Genomic DNA, 18,620 nt, shown 5'->3' with positions numbered 1-18,620 from the left:
TTCTAGACTGATGCTGATGTGGACTGAACACAGCTGGAGTTCACCACACTTTTGATTCACGCAACAATAAAACACGGAATCATGTGCCTCTCAGGATCGTTCACGACAACCCACACCTCTTGTCACGTGACTCTGTTTCTTCTTCTGAAACTCTGTTCACCTTTGGTCTATGTAAACGACAAAAAACAGGGCCGAATTCAATAGAACATTATTTTAGATTATTACATAGAAGAGCACTCAAGGATTGTTGATGTTAAGAGTTGTGCTTTGTCCGTGATGAGAATTTACCACGGCACAATGGCACTTGGTACAATGGTACTCTGCATATTGCTCAGGGGATGCTGTATTTAGACCAGATGAATAGAGCACCTTGTTTACAAGGCTCTCCAGCAGTGATTATAGCTGGATGATTAGTACATGTGTAGGTGGTGATTATAAATTAAGAGTAGGTCCTTCGCCTGAGATGAGATGGAAGGAGACACTTACAATCTTCAGCACAAGCCGAGGTAGCCTTAAATCATCCAGCAGCGTCTTCTTTGGCAGCTGACTCCTCTGGGCTCTCAAAACAGACTATAATGTTTGTGAACACATGTTTTGGTTTTGGTTTTTTCCACTTCACCCCTTTAACCCCAGGAAAAAAATAAATCAAGTAAAAAGAAGACAAAAGTAGTGAGTAGGAGTGTTGTTGTCCTCACACACTGGCCAGCATGCCTCAGCTCTCCTGTGCTACAGTAAGCCTGGAACCAACAGCTGAATGAACCCATTATCACCGGCCCAGTCACCCAGGCTGCTTGGAAGTTTCTCAAATGTCATTCAGGATGAGCGCAGCCGCTGAGGAAAATAACACACTGAGAAGAGAGCTGGCCAGCGAGAGAGATTCAAATGATTCATGATATTGTGCTGACTGTGAGTTCCCAAATAATAGCTTTTATCCACCTCAACTGTGGAGAAGAGGCCCTTTATTTGAAACTGGTTTATATTAAAGACAGGATGTTATTGTTAATGTATCCGTTTTATGATCTCTTCCTGAGGAGCCCGTCTATTTTCCAATACAAACTAGACATAAACACTATTGTCCTAAGTCACCGACACCGAGCTTCCATTTTCCGGTGAAAAATACAACATAATGTCAGTGATCAACACTTGAGTCGCATATTTAAAAGGGACAGCTCAGCTTCTTTTGTGAAGTGTGGATGTGTGTGACGCACGGACGTCAGTGGCTCACATTAGCAAAGGGCTTACTAAATCAAATCACCTGCTTAAGTCTACAAAATATATGGTATGGTACGGTTGCCACTTTATATCTGTGAACCTGGAATCACTCATTCCCTGCACCAAAACCCATCAACAGGCTGCAGGAAGATGCTGCAGCACCCCCTACTGACAAGGGGTGGAACAAACAGTGTGTAGTTTGTTTTTCACTCTTTAAAATAAAATAAAATGAAATAATTTGTTTGTTTGGTAATATATGGTAAATGGTTTGTATTTATATGGAGCTTTTCTAGTCTTGATGACCACACTACAGTTTTGTTATTCACCCATTCATTCACTATCAAGCCAGGGAATCAAACCCACAACCTACACATTGAAGGACAACTCGCTCTACCTTTTGATAATGGTGTCGTAGCTCCTGACATGTGCTTCTTGCACGCTGTATGCTATACAGAAAGTCCCGTGCACACGCCCATAGATAAAATCAGTAATTTTACATCACTGTACACAGTTGTTGATCCACCGCTGCCTCTATCAGCAATTTCAAACAAGCTGTTGTGTGACTTCAGGGTTCAGGTGTGACTTCAGGGTGTCATTGCTGGCTAATTCCTGAGTGAACACCCTTTATCTGTTCAATTAGATATTTGTTTTTATTTCTAAATGATATCTAGTGTTAGTTGGGGAACATGTCTTTCAGAGACAGCTTAACACTATGTGGTTTGGTTTTAAAGAGGACGCCTGCTGCTCACACCAATTATTGTCTCTCTTCCAGTTGCTGCAGGCCATGACAAATGGAAAACTAGCTGTACTGTGTGCTGTGAATGTTGTACCTAAGCAGGCTTGGCAAGAGGCAACACAACCAGCCAGGCAGGCAGGCAGGCAGGCATGGGGCAGGTGGAGTGTATCATTCTCCACTGGCATGAAGGAAAACAGCGGTGGAAGTCAAAACAAAGTCTTGGGGGCAGGTTATTAATCACCACTGTCCTCTGAAAATGGTGCCTTGGCTTTTTGCTAATGCCCCTGCATCTATTCTGCAACTCCTCACCTGCAACCAAGCGTCGGCATGAGGGGGTAAACGGTAAGTGTGAGGAGGATATGACCACCCTAGACCTACCCCTGTCAAATCTATTCTAGTTAAAAATCCAAAGCTGTTAATTACAGAGCGGGACGTGGAAGGTTTCTGTCTGTGTTCATGGACGTCAGGTGCAGGGAAGACGGAAAAACAACCTTGAAGAGGCAGATGCACATAGGAGCATGACCGCTGCCATTAAGTTGTCATCGTTTCTAACGGCTACACATCTAATGACACACACACACACGCTCGGTTGGCTCTCCATCAAACAAACAGCCCAATTGACTGTTACTACCCATTTCTTAGTTAGAATTGAGGAGAGGAGGGAGAGAGGGACTCTCTGATCCGGTCGAAGGATCCCCTGCAGATTCCAAGCTATGCTTTATAGGCGCAGGAGGAGAGGGTGGTCTCCAGGCGTAGTGTTCCAATCCTGTCAGCAAGGAGTGCACTTAAAACTAAAGAAATCTAACGACTTCAAGTGCTCTTACTACCGGAGTGTCTCGCTCTCTGTGCTCTCTGGGGCCTGCGGAGCTGCCTGGGTGACTGTGCGGCAAGTTTGTCCCAGACATTCATCACTGACACCCGAGCCAAAGGGATAATATATTCCTCCACTGGCAGCGTGGTGTTGCATGCATTACTCATCTTTACTTGGGTGAGGGGGTGGGATGGAATGGTGCAATAGTTGTGAGGGGGGAAGTGTGGGGAGGGGGGCGCCTATGTGAATTTTCCATTGCCTCAAGTGTCGTCTACTGTTAACGGGACAAATACAAATGGCAGTTAATCAAGGCGATGTAGAACAAGCACCCCGCCACCACCGCCGTCTGTCCCATCATGCTCTACCACTCAATGCACTCTACTTCCTGTTCAATACAGTTCCACTCACGTGCCAAAACACAGCCGGCCTCTTCCCTCCAGAGTCACAGAAAGTCGTTATTTGGCACAAAAATCTGTCACAAACGGCTGAAGAGCGAGCGAAAGACGGCGCGAGGATCGCCGCGCGTCGTAAAAAGTACCAAATAAATAAAAATGAGTGGTCATACGAGAGCATACGCATATGAATATTTAAGAGTGGCAGCAACGTAATTCCTGTGTCAATCACCAACATTGTTTTATGCCCAGAACAAGCCTCAGACATGGATATTTACTCTTACTGAAAACATGGCTGCCAGAGGGTAGAAGGAAAAACAGATTTTAGCATTTCAATAAAAAAGCTCACATTGTAAGTCTTTCATATCTTAAGAATTTTATTTATTTAACAGCCTGCTCCTACTGCGAATGGACAATTGTGAACCGTTCTCTCTGTCAATGTTTTTTCACTTTGTGCCACTTCATATGAATGAAGGATTGTATATTTAGTGGATTGACAACTGCTGTGTGCCCTGATGTAAAATTGCTGCTTCTATCATGGGTATCATGAGTGAAGGGTTTCTACAACACAAACCTCAGTTTCCAGTGAGAGACATAAGAGTGGAGAGCACATTAAGTGTGAGTTAAGCCGTCGACAGTGCAGCCAGATTTCTCTGCAGCAGTCGCTGAGGTATAGGTGGAACCACAGGGGAGCCGCGGAAGTAATTCATTGCCACTGCAGATGTTCAAACAGTCAGAGTACATAGATTCTGCACACTCTCCTAAAATCTCCGGCAGTGCCTGAGGATACGGTCTGGATTGAGCACAAAGAGCAATTATAAAACACAAATACATTCTTTAGTTTTTAAAGGTCCAGAGTAGAATCCTGATTAATGCCTACAACAATCAAATTGGTCACAGAAGAGGGATTTATTGCAGGATCGTGTGGTAATATTTGCACTGACTTTGATAGTGATACGTTACTTTATACATATATATATATACTTTATTCCGTTTTAGGCATAGCATCTGTGGACAAGGAGACGTACGGAAAAATGGGTCTATATTCTATGTGCTATTATGTGACATCCATGCTTCTGGCTCTGTCAACTGCCATCCTCCTGGTTCTTTGTATCAGGCCAGGGGAATCCGCTGCGAGCACCTCAGAGGCCTCTGGTGGTGAATCGAGGGGGAGGCAGACTTTGGATGTCTTTCTTGATCTCATCAGGTGTGTATGAAGACAGAACATTCCCTAATGTCACCGTTGTTTAAATATAAATCCATGATTTATGATGTGATCTCTTTCATCATTGCAGAAATATATTTCCTCCAAATCTGGTGGAATCTTGTTTCAAAATGGTGAGCTACGGTCACAGTGTGATTGTTTTTAAATGACTGGCCAGCAATCATCATTTTCTCTCGTCTTTTACTTAGTATAAAACGGTTTATTCTGAAAATCAAACCTCAGGTGTCATCAATGCAACTGAAAAAAGTGAGTTCAATCAGACTGTTTGTCTTTTTCATTTAAAATAAACGATTGCTGTTTTGACTTGTAACAACATCACTTGAACCCCTTCAGATGACTCAATATCAATGCCAACACCAAAGGAAGGCAGCGCAGATGGGATGAATATTATGGGTGTAGTGTTCTTCTCCATAGCATTTGGCATCACCCTGAGTCTAATGGGTGATGAGGGGAAACCTCTAAAGGACTTTTTCAACTGCCTCAATAAAGCCATCATAAATCTTGTCAACGCAATCATCTGGTAAGCTTTTGTTTGTTTGTTTTTAAATAATTTGACATTTACTGTACACAGGACCGATATGGCAGGATTGAAAAAAAACAAATATAGACTCTAACACACTCTCTTTGATTTGCAATGATACATTTATTTGTGACGTTTCGATGCCAATTGACAAAAATTGACACATACAGTACATTGAGATTACAAGAGATGCTATTTAATGAAAAACATGAAAAAGTGGACTGATTATAGAAGCAAAGAAGACGACGTCACCAAAACCACTGGACAATACGAACTCTGAGAAAATGATTCTTTTTGATGTTGCCCCTTGACACTGTAATTATTCAAAGAAAATCCTAATAAAAAGCATGTAAGATTGTGATATCTATATCCAATACAAAGAAGTGATATCAGTCCATCGCTACTCTGGACTGACCCTTCTTCTTCACCATCATCATCCATAGAGATTGCTTTTCTTTGGTAAATTAATTGGTAAATGACAAAAATCAATGTTAAAAAAGATAAATAACAATGCGTAGTGTAGTGTCTTGCAGAATTAACTGCTTAAATCCAATTTTTGGATTGATTGATGCAATAGTCCACATAATGAGGTAAGGTACCTTGCTCAGGAGCACCCGGCACCCTTCAGTTACAAACCCAATTCCCTTTCATTCAGCCATAGGCTGCCGAGTAGGACCTATAACAACAACTCAACCAGCATGTCCATGCGGGCCCCATATAGTTTCAGTAACATGGGCCCCACGTGGGAAGCCCGTGTGGGCAAACATGGATGGGACCCCATGGAAACCATAGACAGACTGCCTTGGGTTGGCTCGGCTTGGCTCTGTCAGCCCCAAATATAACCCTTATGTGGCCCACATAGAGATGCTGGCTGGGAAATAGCATTAAAAATAATAAATGTTCAGTTATTGAAATCTTATCTTATCTTAGGTTGTCTGTGATCTCTCTCCTGCAGGTACTCCCCAGTAGGGATCATCTTCTTGATCGGGGGACAGATTTTAAAGTTGAGAGACTTTGTTGATATGGGACGCCAACTTGGCCTGTTCATTGTCACTGTCATCACAGGCCTGACAATCCAATCGTTGGTCCTCATGCCTCTCATCTATTTCATCGTCACACGTAAGAATCCCTTCAGGTTCATAGCAGGTCTCCTCGACGCTATTACCACTGCCTTCGGGACATCATCCAGGTGAGCGACTACTGAGTTTGGATGCTGACTTGATTGCTATTGAGCATATATTAAACTGTATATTTGCTCTTTCACAGTTCTGCTACTTTCCCCATTACTTTGCACTGTCTGGAGAATAATCTTAAATTGGACAAAAGGGTAACACGCTTCATGGTGCCATTAGGTGCGGTTTTGACCATGGATGGAACTGCACTCTATGAGACCATCGCTGCCATTTTCATAGCACAGGTTCATAATATTGAACTCAGCTCTGGCCAAATCGTCATCATTGCGTATGTTTGAGTTTTATCTTTGACCTTCCACTTTCATATTTGAGGAATTTCACTTTGAACTTGTTCAGTTAAGGACAGGGAGCCGCTCTGTGTTATATGCTTTACCACTCTTTCCATATTTTCTTGCTACAACTACCCAAAATACGCAACACTTTGGAGTGCTCGTTGCACAGATGCTATCTGTTTTTGACATTTCATCTTCATAAACTGTGACAGTGGAAACACTAACTGGAAAGGAGGGTTTGACATGTGACAAAGGTCCTCAAGAGGCTCAGTTATAGGACTATAAACATTGAATCTACAATTACTAAAATCATTCAACAATCATGTGCAGTTCTGTAAGAAACGGTAGCTCAGTGGTAGCAAGCGAGTCGGGTTTGATTTCTGGCTCTGCTAGTCTATATGTCCATGTGCCCTTGGGCAACCCCATGTTGTTCCTGAGGTGTGTGTGAATGGGTGTGCAAGACATGTGATAGAAAAAGTGTGTGTGAATGGGTGAATGGCAAAACTGTAGCGTAAAAGCAGCTTTGAGTAGACACTAGAAAAGTGTTATACACAGTAAATACAGACCATTTACCATAAACGTGATGAATGCAAATGAATAAACATTCATTTATCGAATGTCGTATCTTTAGAATGAGCCTTTTATTAAGTTAAGTGTGTGTGTGTGTGTGTGTGTGTGTGCATTATGAAATAGAAGTCTAGTACATAAACAAAAAGAAAAATATACTTGCCTGACATGCTTGAGAAAGGGAGGAGCTAATTGACAACAATTAGACGTCACTAATTACACACTGGACCTTGATATTCCTTGATATTGTGATATTTTGGGTTTATATGGAGATTCTGATTATTGTCTCTTTTTAATGATGTAATTGCAGAATAACTGCTGCAGTTGCAGCTATGGGGGTGACAGGTATTCCACAGGGAGCCCTCATAGCCATGGCGATGGTGCTGTCATCAGCAGGACTGCCACTGGATGGCATTTCATTAATCATCACAGTAGACTGGATCCTGTAAGTGTGTGTGTGCTTACGTCAGCATATTGGTGAACTACTGTACAGATCCACAAATGGCACTTTTCCATTATACAGTTCTAGCAGTTCTCGACTCGACTCGACTCGACTCGATTCTACTTGTTTGTTTGTTTTTTGCTTTACCAGTCGGGATAGTACGTGGTACCTGCTGCTATCAGATCAGTTAAAAATGCTTAAAAATCCCAAAACGTATTTGGTGACAGCACTGCGGAAAGCCGGCGATCGTGAGCCTGTTCAGTCTGTGCTCCGGTCGTGCAGGGAGTACTGAACCGTTCTGTGAACAAATCTTTGTAATTTACTGATTCTAATGATTCAGTGACACTGAAAACAACTGCCTCACCCGTCACTAGTTTGCATTTGTGTCCATGATGACTATGAAGTACCAAGATACCAAACTGAGTAGAGTCAAGTCGAGTAGAGCATGTATAATGGAAAACCCATGTTGGCGATTCTGTGACCTCGAACCCTCCTGTGACTGTGGACAGGGATCGTCTGAGGACAATCACCAACGTGATGAGTGACAGTATCGGTGTGGGCGTCGTGCAACATCTCTCCAGACATGAGCTGCAGAGTTCTTCCACGGAAGAACTGATGCTCGATGACAACACGGACGACTTTTGACTGGGTCACTATACAAACATGTGACCACACTCTGTCGAGTACAATGCATGGTTGCAACAGTAGAAACATTAAAACTATATACACATTCTACACCAATATTTAATCATTTATACACCAAAGAATGTGCATGTGCGTAACCCTGACACAAAGATTCAAGTTAAAGAAGTTGAATTTAGGGCACTAGTGGTTTGCACTGTTGTCTCACAGCAAGAAGGTTGCCGATTTGAATCCTGGTTCGACTGAGGGCCTTTCTATGTGGAGTTTGCATGTTCTCCCCGTGGGTTCTCCTGTTTCCTCCCACAGTCCAAAAACATGCAGAGGTTAACTGGACACATGTGTGACTGTAAGAGTAAATGCTTGTTTGTCTCTGCGGGTGTGACCCTGCCTTTCACCCTGTGTCAACCCTCATGCGCAGGATAAAGCAGTGGATGATGAATGAATGGATGAATGAAAAGAGCAAAGTTAGCAAAAGCCTTAAAAACTCACTACCATCTGACCTAATATGTTAGAAATTTCAAAAGATACTCAGTGCAGCATTAGCATTAGTTTTCTTTGACCTCTGCATTTAACCGACCAACCTTATCACACACACAACCCTAGGTACAATTTAAATGTTTAAATGTTTCTTCCAATATGACAATTTTGTTTTACCACTCATCTTGGACAGGACGCCTGTCCATCACAGGACATATAGAGACCAGCTATTCACCTGCATGTTTTTGGACAGTGGGATGAAGAACCTGGAGAAAATCCACATGCACAGAGGGAGAAAATGCAAGGTCACTGATGTGAGGCAACGGTGCTAGCCACTTATCCGCTGTGCGGCCCATCTTCTGGTATTAATTAATGAAATAAATTCCCATTATATATACATATATATATATTGTTTTGTTTAAATCATTTATTCTGACTGCATAATCGTTCAGAAACAGAAAACATAAAATATACACATTTACATCTTTCGCACAGGCTGTCACTTCCATCGCTGCCATATATTATAATTTAAGGGTATTTACATATATTACATGTCACATGTGGCACACGGCACGACTGTCTGTGTCCCCGTAGTGGATTTAAACGGTGCCACACACCGCCAGTGACGACTGAAACGTCAGTGGCAGCCACAGCTTCCAGCCACCATGTCGCTGTACTGTTTGAGCACCACGTTCTCATCATCGTCAAAGTAGAGCAGATTGATGGAGAAGAGCTTGTCCGGCACACAGCACGGCGTCTCGATGCCTTTGATCAGCTTCAGTGCGTTGATGATGGACTGGACGGTGGCGTGGTTGGTCGGCCTCATGTTCTGACCCAGGGGGAAGGAGCAGGAGCCTTTGCAGTGGTAAGCATTGTAGCCGCGTGGAGACACGATCCAGCCAGACCAGCCAATCTCCTCAAAGTCCACATAGAGAGGCAGGCGTTGGCAGGGCATGGACGTGCCGTCCTCGTCGCTGTAGTCCAGGGAGCGAGCGCTGCGGGAGGGTGGACCCGACATGGGGGCGTGTGGCAGGCTGGAAGTGGCTGCGAAATCATTTGGGTCTGGAGGAAAGGAGAGCTTTATGTTAGACACAGTTGTGTTTGGTTCCCTCGATACAGAGTTTATAAAAGCGGAATGTCTGTCTGTCTGTCTGTCTGTCTTTTCTTTGAAGAACTGTCCAATGGTTCACTTGGGAGGCTTCAAACACGGCAGGTGACTTACTAAGGGCAACACTTTGGAGGTGTTTTGATGAGAAAGTGGCAGGTGATTCACACAACATGGCCCCAAATGATTTGGGTTATTTGTTGTTGCTATTATTTGTATCATTACATCATTATTTCAGTATCTGCATTTATATTTGATGTAAACTAAAATGTAAACATCTGCGCAATAGTAAAAGTGACCATTCAAAAAATACACACAAAAAACATAAACTTAATTATGTTTGTAGCATCAACAGCACATTTGACTCCACTAAAGTTGATCAATTTCACACTTTTAAATATATATATATATATATGTATCTATTTCTGGAATAAAGGCTACAGTAATTGCCTGACACTTAGGAAACACCTCTGTTTGTTGCACTCTGCAGTCTCACCATTAGATGTCACTAAACTCTAGACATTTAAAACAGGAATTGCTTGCTTGAGCTGTTGATGTAGATAAAGAAGCTGCTGTAAATCAGTAAACAAGGAGATGAGAGGGTTGGAAAGCCAGAGGTCACTCAAGGCATTCTGACTCTCCACTAAACCACTGCTTATCAGCAACAACACCACAAAACCACATCAAACCCTCACCTGTAATCTCAGGAGCAGAAGAGCGGCGTCCATCGTCAGTGAAGAGAACCAACATTGGCTGTTTGCTCTGGTGGTGGTTGCGTCCCGAGGCAAAGCGGATCAGTTTCAAGTCCATCCTGCTCCCACCCAGGGTTTGAACCACTACGTGGAGGCCCAAGTTGTTGCCTTCATCCACCATCCAGGAGCGAACCTGCAGGAAGTAGTTTGTCAATTAAGACTCCACATTTGTTTTATGTTGTTAATGCAGGACCTTCAGTGAAGAGGATACTTACAGCCTGAGTGATGGTGAACACCTCCCAACCAGTGGAGTGGACTGGGATGAGTCGAGAAGACAGCAGCTTCTTCCCTAGTGTGTTGTTGCTTTTGCTGGTGTCGAGCACTTGATAAACACTGACCTGGATCAAACAGAGCGAATGCAGCCACTTTTAGAAACAGGCCATGCAGAGAGATATTAGTGTGTCTCACTTTCTTCATGGTTTACATACTTGGCAGAAGTGATGTCTGTTAAATGTTGAGGTGGCCTGTGGTCGCAGCTTGAACAAATGAAGCTCTGCAGTCAGGATCTTCTCTGTTCTTGCAACCGTGGACAAGTTGAACCTGAACTCCACCTGTTCACTTCGCACTGCAGAGGAAATGACATCATTAGAGACCAAAAGTACCTCCAGAGTTGTTGTTTTTTTTTTACCTTATATATATATATGTGTGTGTGTGTGTGTGTGTGTGTATAAAAAACGCATCCATGCGGATCTTACATCTGTCGAAGAAACTGCGCACAGTATTCCCCTCCAGAAGATACGGGTCCTTGGTAACACCATCCACATCAGCGACCGTGTTGTACAGATCGAGCATGTACTGTGGAGGCTGCTTGTGTCCGTGGATCGCAGGAGGGTCCTCCATCCCAAAAACCTCCAGAAGCCTCTTGATGGCGGCAGAGCGGACTTCTTCTGACTCATTCTCGGCGGTGAAGTGACTCTCCAGGTAGTTGAGTGAAGGCCGCGCAGCGACCGTGCACACAAGTGCGGCAAAGCTGAGCGCGAGCGTCAACATCTCCGTAGATTGGTGGTGCGTTAGTGTCCACAGAAGCGCACAAGCTGCCAGTGACCTGGAGACGCAGTGACTGCGGGATCCTGGAGGCTCCACTTTTTATATCAAATGCCCCCGTTCACTCTCCAGTTCCCCCAAAGCCTCAGTAAACAGCAGTAAAGATGCTATTTGGTCGCAAATGTAAATCACCAATCAGCGAATGTAAAGGGAGACTAATGGCGGTGTTAACAAGGTGTGAACCCGATTGGAGATTTCATTCAAACCCCATTGTCCCCACGTCTGGCAATAAAGGCTCAAATAAACTAAATCCAGCCTTTGAAAGTGTCTGAGCAGAGCGTGTAATGTTGAGAAACATGCACATTTCTATGATATGAGTTTAGAAGTGAAGACTGTGAAGGATCGAAGCAGAGGAAGCTTGGAGCTGATCTCTTGGGGAAGTGCACTCACCACAGGAGGTTAGCTGCGCCTAAATGAATCCATTAATTTAGAATAATGGGCACAGTGTTGTAGTTTGAAACCAATTACTCCGACAAAGACACAGGTGTCGCTGGCTACACGTCGTCAGATTTACATAACTGCGTATCCAGCTGCAGCTGAATACTCACTACTTTTTCTGTTTTATTTTTATCCTCTAAAGTGCACAAGCTGACGTGCTGCGTAAAACCTTTCTCTGACGTCATCCAGTGATCCCTCTGATGTTCCACAAGGGAAAAAAAAGAAGAGAATTCATAATTTAAAGCCTGATTTTAGTCTTTTTTTGATACAGTGTCATCCCATGAATATTTAACTACACGTTTCGTTTGTTCTCTTGCTTTTTTTCATCCTCAGTTTAGTGTAAATAATCATCGAACCTGAACAAAAACATTTAAAAAGAACTCAATGTCTTTAGCTCTCTCTTGCAACACGGTTATTAGATTTGTTTGATCATTCCCCATAAGGAAGCCAGACATTGCGCACTGTGCCATTTGGTGCCTTTGATCTTTACGCACAATTACGCACGAGTTAAAGACAAATTTAGACCAAAAGAAAGTTTCCCCCGCTGTAAAAACATTTAGGAGATCAAAGTTTTTTTTTACAAAATGGCACCTTACCAACAAGCCATAAAACCTATTGTCTTTAAATGGCACTGAAAAGTGACGCAGACGTGTTGTTTCACACTTTGATATCAGAATAAGGAGTGAACTACTGCACGTGTTTTTTAAGAGACATCTTTCGTATTTTAAAACTGTTTTCAGACAATGATTTTGTATTTGTGGTAAAGTCTACAAATGTATGTAATGTACGTTTTTATTTAAGTTCTATACGTTGTAATCAATGTATTCTAATGACACACAATCACTACACTGCTGTTTGTTGGCTGTAACCTGTGATCATTTTGCGACACTTTTCATGTGCAGTTTGCGTTAAATATGTTTTCATTTTATTTTGGTCATTGATAAATCACAATATATATGTTGGTATTAAATTTATTTACAAAATTATCATTTTTTACATATATTACATATCATACAATAATACTTTAGAGTAGAAAAGTCCTCAGTGAATGACACAGTATTGGTTTCAGTGGGCTGCAGATCATGTTGTTTTCCACTAGGAGGCGCAGTGTTCAGTTTTGGCAAAGACAGGAAGTGATGGAGAGGACTGTGCGTGACTGTCCGTGCTGGTTGATGAAGCTGTGGCTCTCGTGACCTTGAGGAACACAGGAGCTGGACTGCTTCTCTGCCCATAAGTGGCACGTTTGTGGATCAGATGGACTCCTGTGGTAAAGAAGTTGAAAATCACAATTAGTTTAAAGTCACATCAAAAATTCATTTTGTGTTGTGTGCATGTCCAAGTCATTTTGTTTTTAATGTCAACAAAACTATTTAACTACAGTTTTTATCTCTCTAGCTCATTGCCATCAATGTTTCTGTGTATCAACGCGTCGGAACTGTGAGTGACATCATCCCCGTGTTTATGCCATTGCAAGCATGACCAGTTGATAACAAGGTCTCTACGTGGTATTTTGTGCACACATACAGTGAAGCACAAAATACAAATGTTTAAAATGAAACACGACCGATTTACTGTGAGACAAATACGAGAGAAGCAGGACATTTGTGATGGTCTTTATGTCGCGTTAAATGACTTTCTGTGCTGAAGTTGTGGGAGAGTTTATTGTTAGTTTGACTAATGTGAGGTGCAAAGGCATTACAGTTCTTGTCGGACAATAATCAAAAATGGGTCTTTTATTTGAAATGTATATTAACACTGTTGGAAAGTGACTTTGACATAAAGTCAAAAAAAGTAGAAATTTTAGAGACACTGGATGTAGGGAAAGCCAACATGCTGGGATCAGGAGGCGTCAGAGCTCACAGGCAATTGTTTTGAGAGTGGCGTGTGTGTGTGTGTGTGTGTGTGTGTGTGTGTGTGTGTGTGTGTGTGTGCGTGTAGCAGCTGTGTTCATACCTACCTGAGAAGGCAACGGTTCCCTGTAGTGCAGCCCCCCAAACATCTGCCCACATCTATTTCCTGTGGAAAATTAGCAACACAGAGAGAGGGCAATGAGCTCACAGCTGGTCACAAATATTGACCCAGTAGAGCTGGAGACCAGCTGCCATTGAGCATGTTAACTGCTTTGATTCGACACCTGCACGAGCCATTTGTGTTTGCACTCTGCTCTGCTCTCACCTCTGACGCTAAAACACAGCAGATGACCCACAAACTGGGCTTTAGGATTTACACCACAGTCATACAGATGTAAGACTTCAAGACATTCTTGCCACCAAGCCATTTATTTATTGGGGAAATAGTGCATAGTTGTTTTGGTACTTCCTAAGTTAAATTCTGAGTTTGTTGAATAGTAAAAACTATTGAGGGGAAAACAAAAGTGTCAAGTATGGTTTAGAAAGTAGTTCAATGAGGGATTTAGAGCTGTTTTACTGCACCAACTGTAACATTTATACTTCAAAATGAAGTTTTTTTTGCAGCCCACCCCCTCTCCAGTGCAGAGATTCATTCTCTGTTCATATTCAAATAAAAAGCTGCCAGTCTTTCATGTGTATTGCTGCAGGTTGTGCATGAATAGGCATACAACACACCCTGGAGTCCTTCACACCAGGATGCGCGGTGCCAGCCACTGGCCAGTTGATTAGCCTAATTAAGTGTCGTCTTCCACATGAGTCTGATGCATAAAGATACTTCATTACTGTCTGGCACCACACCAGCTCACTATTTCCTCTTGAATAAGAGACAGTTTGAAAGTGGTATCACAGGAATGAATCACTCCCCTGGTGTAAAGTATGCCACACTAATCAAAGGCAAAACTAGGTTTGAATTTGCTCCACATATGTTTTACTGAGCTTACACTCACTTTAAGCCTCTCTTCCTTGATCCCGTCTGCGTGGTGGACTATTTCATAGTAATACTCCACATGTGAGACCCTGTAGCAGCTTTCCTTCAGCTCACATGCCACCACGGTCTGGATGAGATCCACTTTGTTGGGGGTTTCCACCAAAGCGGAGTCAAACTTGGTGGGGACACAGGAGAATCCCTCTGTGAATAATGACGGAAGGAAACAATGGATTTACACGGAGGAAGAACAGCTCAGATCTGAACACAGATTTAACTCTTTAGTTGTTATGTTTCACAACACTCATCAATAACTCCGATATACCAGATATTAACACTGTTCTACTCTAATTATAATGATATGCACTAAACTTGAATTTCATTTCACTCTAAGATTGAATTTTGACAAAACTACATTTTATATATGTACACATGTTCTTCTATAGACGTGAAGTAACAAAGCTGAAGAATCTTCTTGGATGAGAAGTGAAATGTCAAAACTCAAGCTTCAGTTCATTCATTCATAACAACTTGATATCTTGTATCTTGATGTTGTTTTAGAAATACTGGGGGCGGGGTTGCTATTCTACTTTCACCTCAACTTTAACTTTATTTCTATAGCTCATTCAAAATCATTTCATTTAAAAAAATTGACCAAAAGTTCATACAAACAATAAAAACAGGAACATAAACAAATCAATAAGCACTAAACCAGTTCCTCAGAAATGTGATTTTGGATGATTAGGACACGGTTTTGGACAAGGTCAGTGTTTATGACAGGGAAGGTCACACACACACACACACACCTGGGGAACCTTTGGACCGGGAGCATCCTCCCACGTCGATCACGGTCTCATACGGAGTCTCGGAGTAATATGTCCTCAGTGCGGGGACACGGATGCACTGGGTCAGCTTGACCTCACAGTGACACTCCTCGACGACCTCCACCTGCTGGTGTCCCTCCTGCAGCAGCACCCGGTCCACCCGCATCCCGGTGGGCTCACACACGTGGTTGAGTCCACAGGAGGGCAGCTGGTCCTGAGGCTCTGGACTCTCTGCAGCTGCAGGTCCACGACTCCTCATCTTTTTATAAGGCGATGGTGGGAGATAGTTTGGGTTAGACATGGGTTAGAACACGCTGCTATAACGCTCTGTGATGTTGATGACACAGAATGTCCTGCAGCCAGGGTTCTCAAGCAGTGGTACGCGAGCTTCGGAAACACTGTTCTGCTGTATGTACCAGGGTGTGTGTGATCAGAGTGGAGCTGAGGAATTTTGAGTGTGTAGAAAAGAAACAAATCTTCATCTAATGTCACGTATATGTGAGGAAGAGGAGGATGATGAGAGAGCAAACGATCTTATTGGGAAGAAATCTGCCTCCTGTGAAAAGACCGTAGCTGGTTTTGCTGGATTTTAACGTTGGTGATAATGGTGTTACTTTGAGAGCTCAATATTTGAGAACCTCTGTCCTAGTATCACAGATTAATCATGCAAACTCCTGTTTGTTATACATATTACATACGTTCATGGTGCTAAAAGTACTGCCTTTAAAATCACTGCACTTCTTCTGTATCAGACCATCCATCCGACCACAAAGCTACAGCGCATCCCTGTGGCTGTACTGGGGAACTTCCACTCACCTTTTTGCTTCTGAGAAAATCCAGCATGGAGGAATATTTTGAATATTCCTGCTGTCCTGCTTCAAGGGAGGCTCTGGACACTCCCCCACAGTGTGACCGGCACATCCCCACATCCACACTGACAGGACTGCCCGAGATGTCTGAGCAGAGAGGACATAGATGAATTAGATCTATTAGAATATAGATAGACAGACAGACAGAGAGACAGACAGACAGAGAGATGCCTTTACCTTGTCCGATGTACACAAAGTGGCTCAGTCTCTTGCAGCACACTCTCTGTGTAAACAGGTTTCTGTGAGCGACGTGTTTGCCCAAAACTCCAGTCACTGGAAAAACACAGAACACATTATATTTTTTCATTTATTTTTATGAATAGATTGATTTTGTCTCATAAATAAGATTTTATCATGAACGATGTATCATTCCATGTCAACATAAACACTCTTATTTTTAAAGTGTGTGAAATATACTCAAACATATTGTTATTGAGACATCATGATGGAATATCTTGATATTATTTGATGGTTTTATTTTTTTCCCCCACATGCTGAGGCTGAGTCATTTGACTTTGAGACGCCTCATAATTGGGACTTCAATGATTGTAAAAGCAGAACGTGCATGAGCAGGATTCTGTATTTTCAGGCTCATTTATACATAAAAATGTATTTTAACAAAGGATTAGCATAATTCATATTTATAACAGTAGCTTCTATGGAAATACAAAATATGAACATAATTATTTTGAAGAAAACATAGTGACTTGACGTCATTGTTGCAGTTCTATCAAATCTTCTACTTTTGCTGATATTTAATCATAAAACAAGGAATTTGCTGTCAATCCCATGAGTTCATATAGTGTCACAGCAGCAGTAGAGTAGAGCAAAGCAAACAGTACTTACAGGTCAGGTGGAGGACACACAGGAGGAGAAGGAAAGACTGGGTTACATCCATGGCTTTAATCCAAAACTGCTCCTCAGCTGCCAGATCCTGAATGTCCCTCAGCCCGGTGAAACCTCTGATATTTATATGAGGTCAAGCTTCAGCCTCAAATGTCGCTCAAAAACAAGCTCTCCGAGTGGTGTGGAGTGAAAATAGCTAATCAAATTCCCACGCTGAATGCTTTAAGGATGGTGTTCCTACAAGCAGGGGCCACTTCAAAGGAAAGCGCCTCAGCTTCTGTGTTTCTGCAGTGAAGGCACCGAGTGGCTCGAGTGTGTCAATCGAGCCTGAACTCGCCCTAATGAAGTGCTTAAGTAGCCTTGAGCCATTAAAGTGTCACTCATTCAAAGGCATTAATCATCTTTTATCTCAGGGGGAAGGTGTTTAGCACCTCTGACTTAAAACAAAACCTGGCCCAAACACATAAACAGGATCAGCGTGGGGGCCCCGAGCCTCCCCTTCACAAAAGCCCAGCACCTTTGTGTTTATTCAACATGACACCAAATGGCCAGACTTCAGAGTGCTGCAGCTTCTCCTTCTCTTTACACAAAGTAGGAAGTCTGTGAGCAAGAATGATATATATATATATATATATATATATATATATTAAAATGTAGGCAGCTGCACCATTTCAACACATAAAAACATGGCAAAAAAAAATCCAAAAACACACCATATGTTTGTTTTTTGATCACACATGCATCTAGATGCAACCTTTCTTCATTGCGTCACGCTCTGCTTTAATCACACGTAACATGTTCACAGTGTTGGGATGTCACTGATTCACCATTCATGCTTTAATAAGGTGTTAGTCCGTCTTTGAAGTGCTGATGTGATCCCCTCATTTTCAGCGGGATCAACGGATCATCGTTCAGAGAGCCGTCAGCACTCAGACACCTTGATTAAGGCGATGCCCGCGGCAGTTTCAGTTGTTAATTCCTTTCATTAACTCACAACTAATCTTACTGAAACTCTATCATAATCCCAGTATAAACCCAGATTCAGACATAGTAATTACTTGATTCAATTATGTAGATTCTATGACATGTTGGCACAGGGGTTTGGGCCCTGACAGCGTGAAGGGAGAATAATAATGTCTGTCCATACAGCATTTCAGAGGTGATCAGTGGCCGCACATAAAGATGCTCACAAACATTAAATTAGTGTTTGAAGACTCAAATGAAATCGCTTACAAAAAAAGACTAAATGATGTCACTCCTCCTTAAAATGTCAATAACAAAAAAAACCTCCCCTTCTGCAATAATCTAACCATAAGGTCCATCATCAATAGTTGTTCTGGAGCGTTTGTTTGAGTCAGATGATTTTTATTCTGCAGATATAGTTCTAAAGAATGTAGATGCTAGTAAATATCTTAGTA

The 18,620-nt window shown here is 42.4% G+C and overlaps 3 protein-coding genes across 3 annotated transcripts; 1 reads left to right on the top strand and 2 right to left on the bottom strand.

The window, feature by feature from the left end:
• Nucleotides 1–4,154: 4,154 nt before the first annotated feature.
• On the top strand, nucleotides 4,155–8,111 carry LOC122761211 (excitatory amino acid transporter 1-like). The gene is made up of 8 exons (XM_044016387.1): nucleotides 4,155–4,358; nucleotides 4,447–4,489; nucleotides 4,565–4,622; nucleotides 4,710–4,896; nucleotides 5,852–6,085; nucleotides 6,163–6,357; nucleotides 7,239–7,373; nucleotides 7,880–8,111. The coding sequence occupies exons 1-8, from the start codon at nucleotides 4,186–4,188 to the stop codon at nucleotides 8,013–8,015; spliced, it is 1,161 nt and encodes a 386-aa protein (XP_043872322.1). The 5' UTR covers nucleotides 4,155–4,185; the 3' UTR covers nucleotides 8,016–8,111.
• Nucleotides 8,112–8,958: 847 nt separating this feature from the next.
• On the bottom strand, nucleotides 8,959–11,336 carry LOC122761212 (bone morphogenetic protein 2-like). Its single transcript, XM_044016388.1, has 5 exons — nucleotides 11,042–11,336; nucleotides 10,775–10,911; nucleotides 10,562–10,684; nucleotides 10,290–10,479; nucleotides 8,959–9,551 (listed from the first exon to the last, which is right to left on the bottom strand). The coding sequence occupies exons 1-5, from the start codon at nucleotides 11,334–11,336 to the stop codon at nucleotides 9,127–9,129; spliced, it is 1,170 nt and encodes a 389-aa protein (XP_043872323.1). The 3' UTR covers nucleotides 8,959–9,126.
• Nucleotides 11,337–12,874: 1,538 nt separating this feature from the next.
• Nucleotides 12,875–17,277, bottom strand: LOC122761213. Its single transcript, XM_044016389.1, has 7 exons — nucleotides 17,203–17,277; nucleotides 16,534–16,629; nucleotides 16,304–16,443; nucleotides 15,470–15,746; nucleotides 14,686–14,867; nucleotides 13,786–13,844; nucleotides 12,875–13,090 (listed from the first exon to the last, which is right to left on the bottom strand). Exons 1-7 carry the CDS (start codon nucleotides 17,252–17,254, stop codon nucleotides 12,940–12,942), a joined length of 957 nt encoding a protein of 318 aa, XP_043872324.1. The 5' UTR covers nucleotides 17,255–17,277; the 3' UTR covers nucleotides 12,875–12,939.
• Nucleotides 17,278–18,620: the final 1,343 nt, after the last annotated feature.

Source organism: Solea senegalensis, unplaced genomic scaffold, assembly GCF_019176455.1.
Source record: "Solea senegalensis isolate Sse05_10M unplaced genomic scaffold, IFAPA_SoseM_1 scf7180000014431, whole genome shotgun sequence".
In the NCBI taxonomy this organism is placed as follows: Eukaryota; Metazoa; Chordata; class Actinopteri; order Pleuronectiformes; family Soleidae; genus Solea; species Solea senegalensis.
The sequence above is the reverse complement of the archived record's forward strand: the minus strand, read 5'-3'. Positions and strand labels throughout refer to the sequence as shown.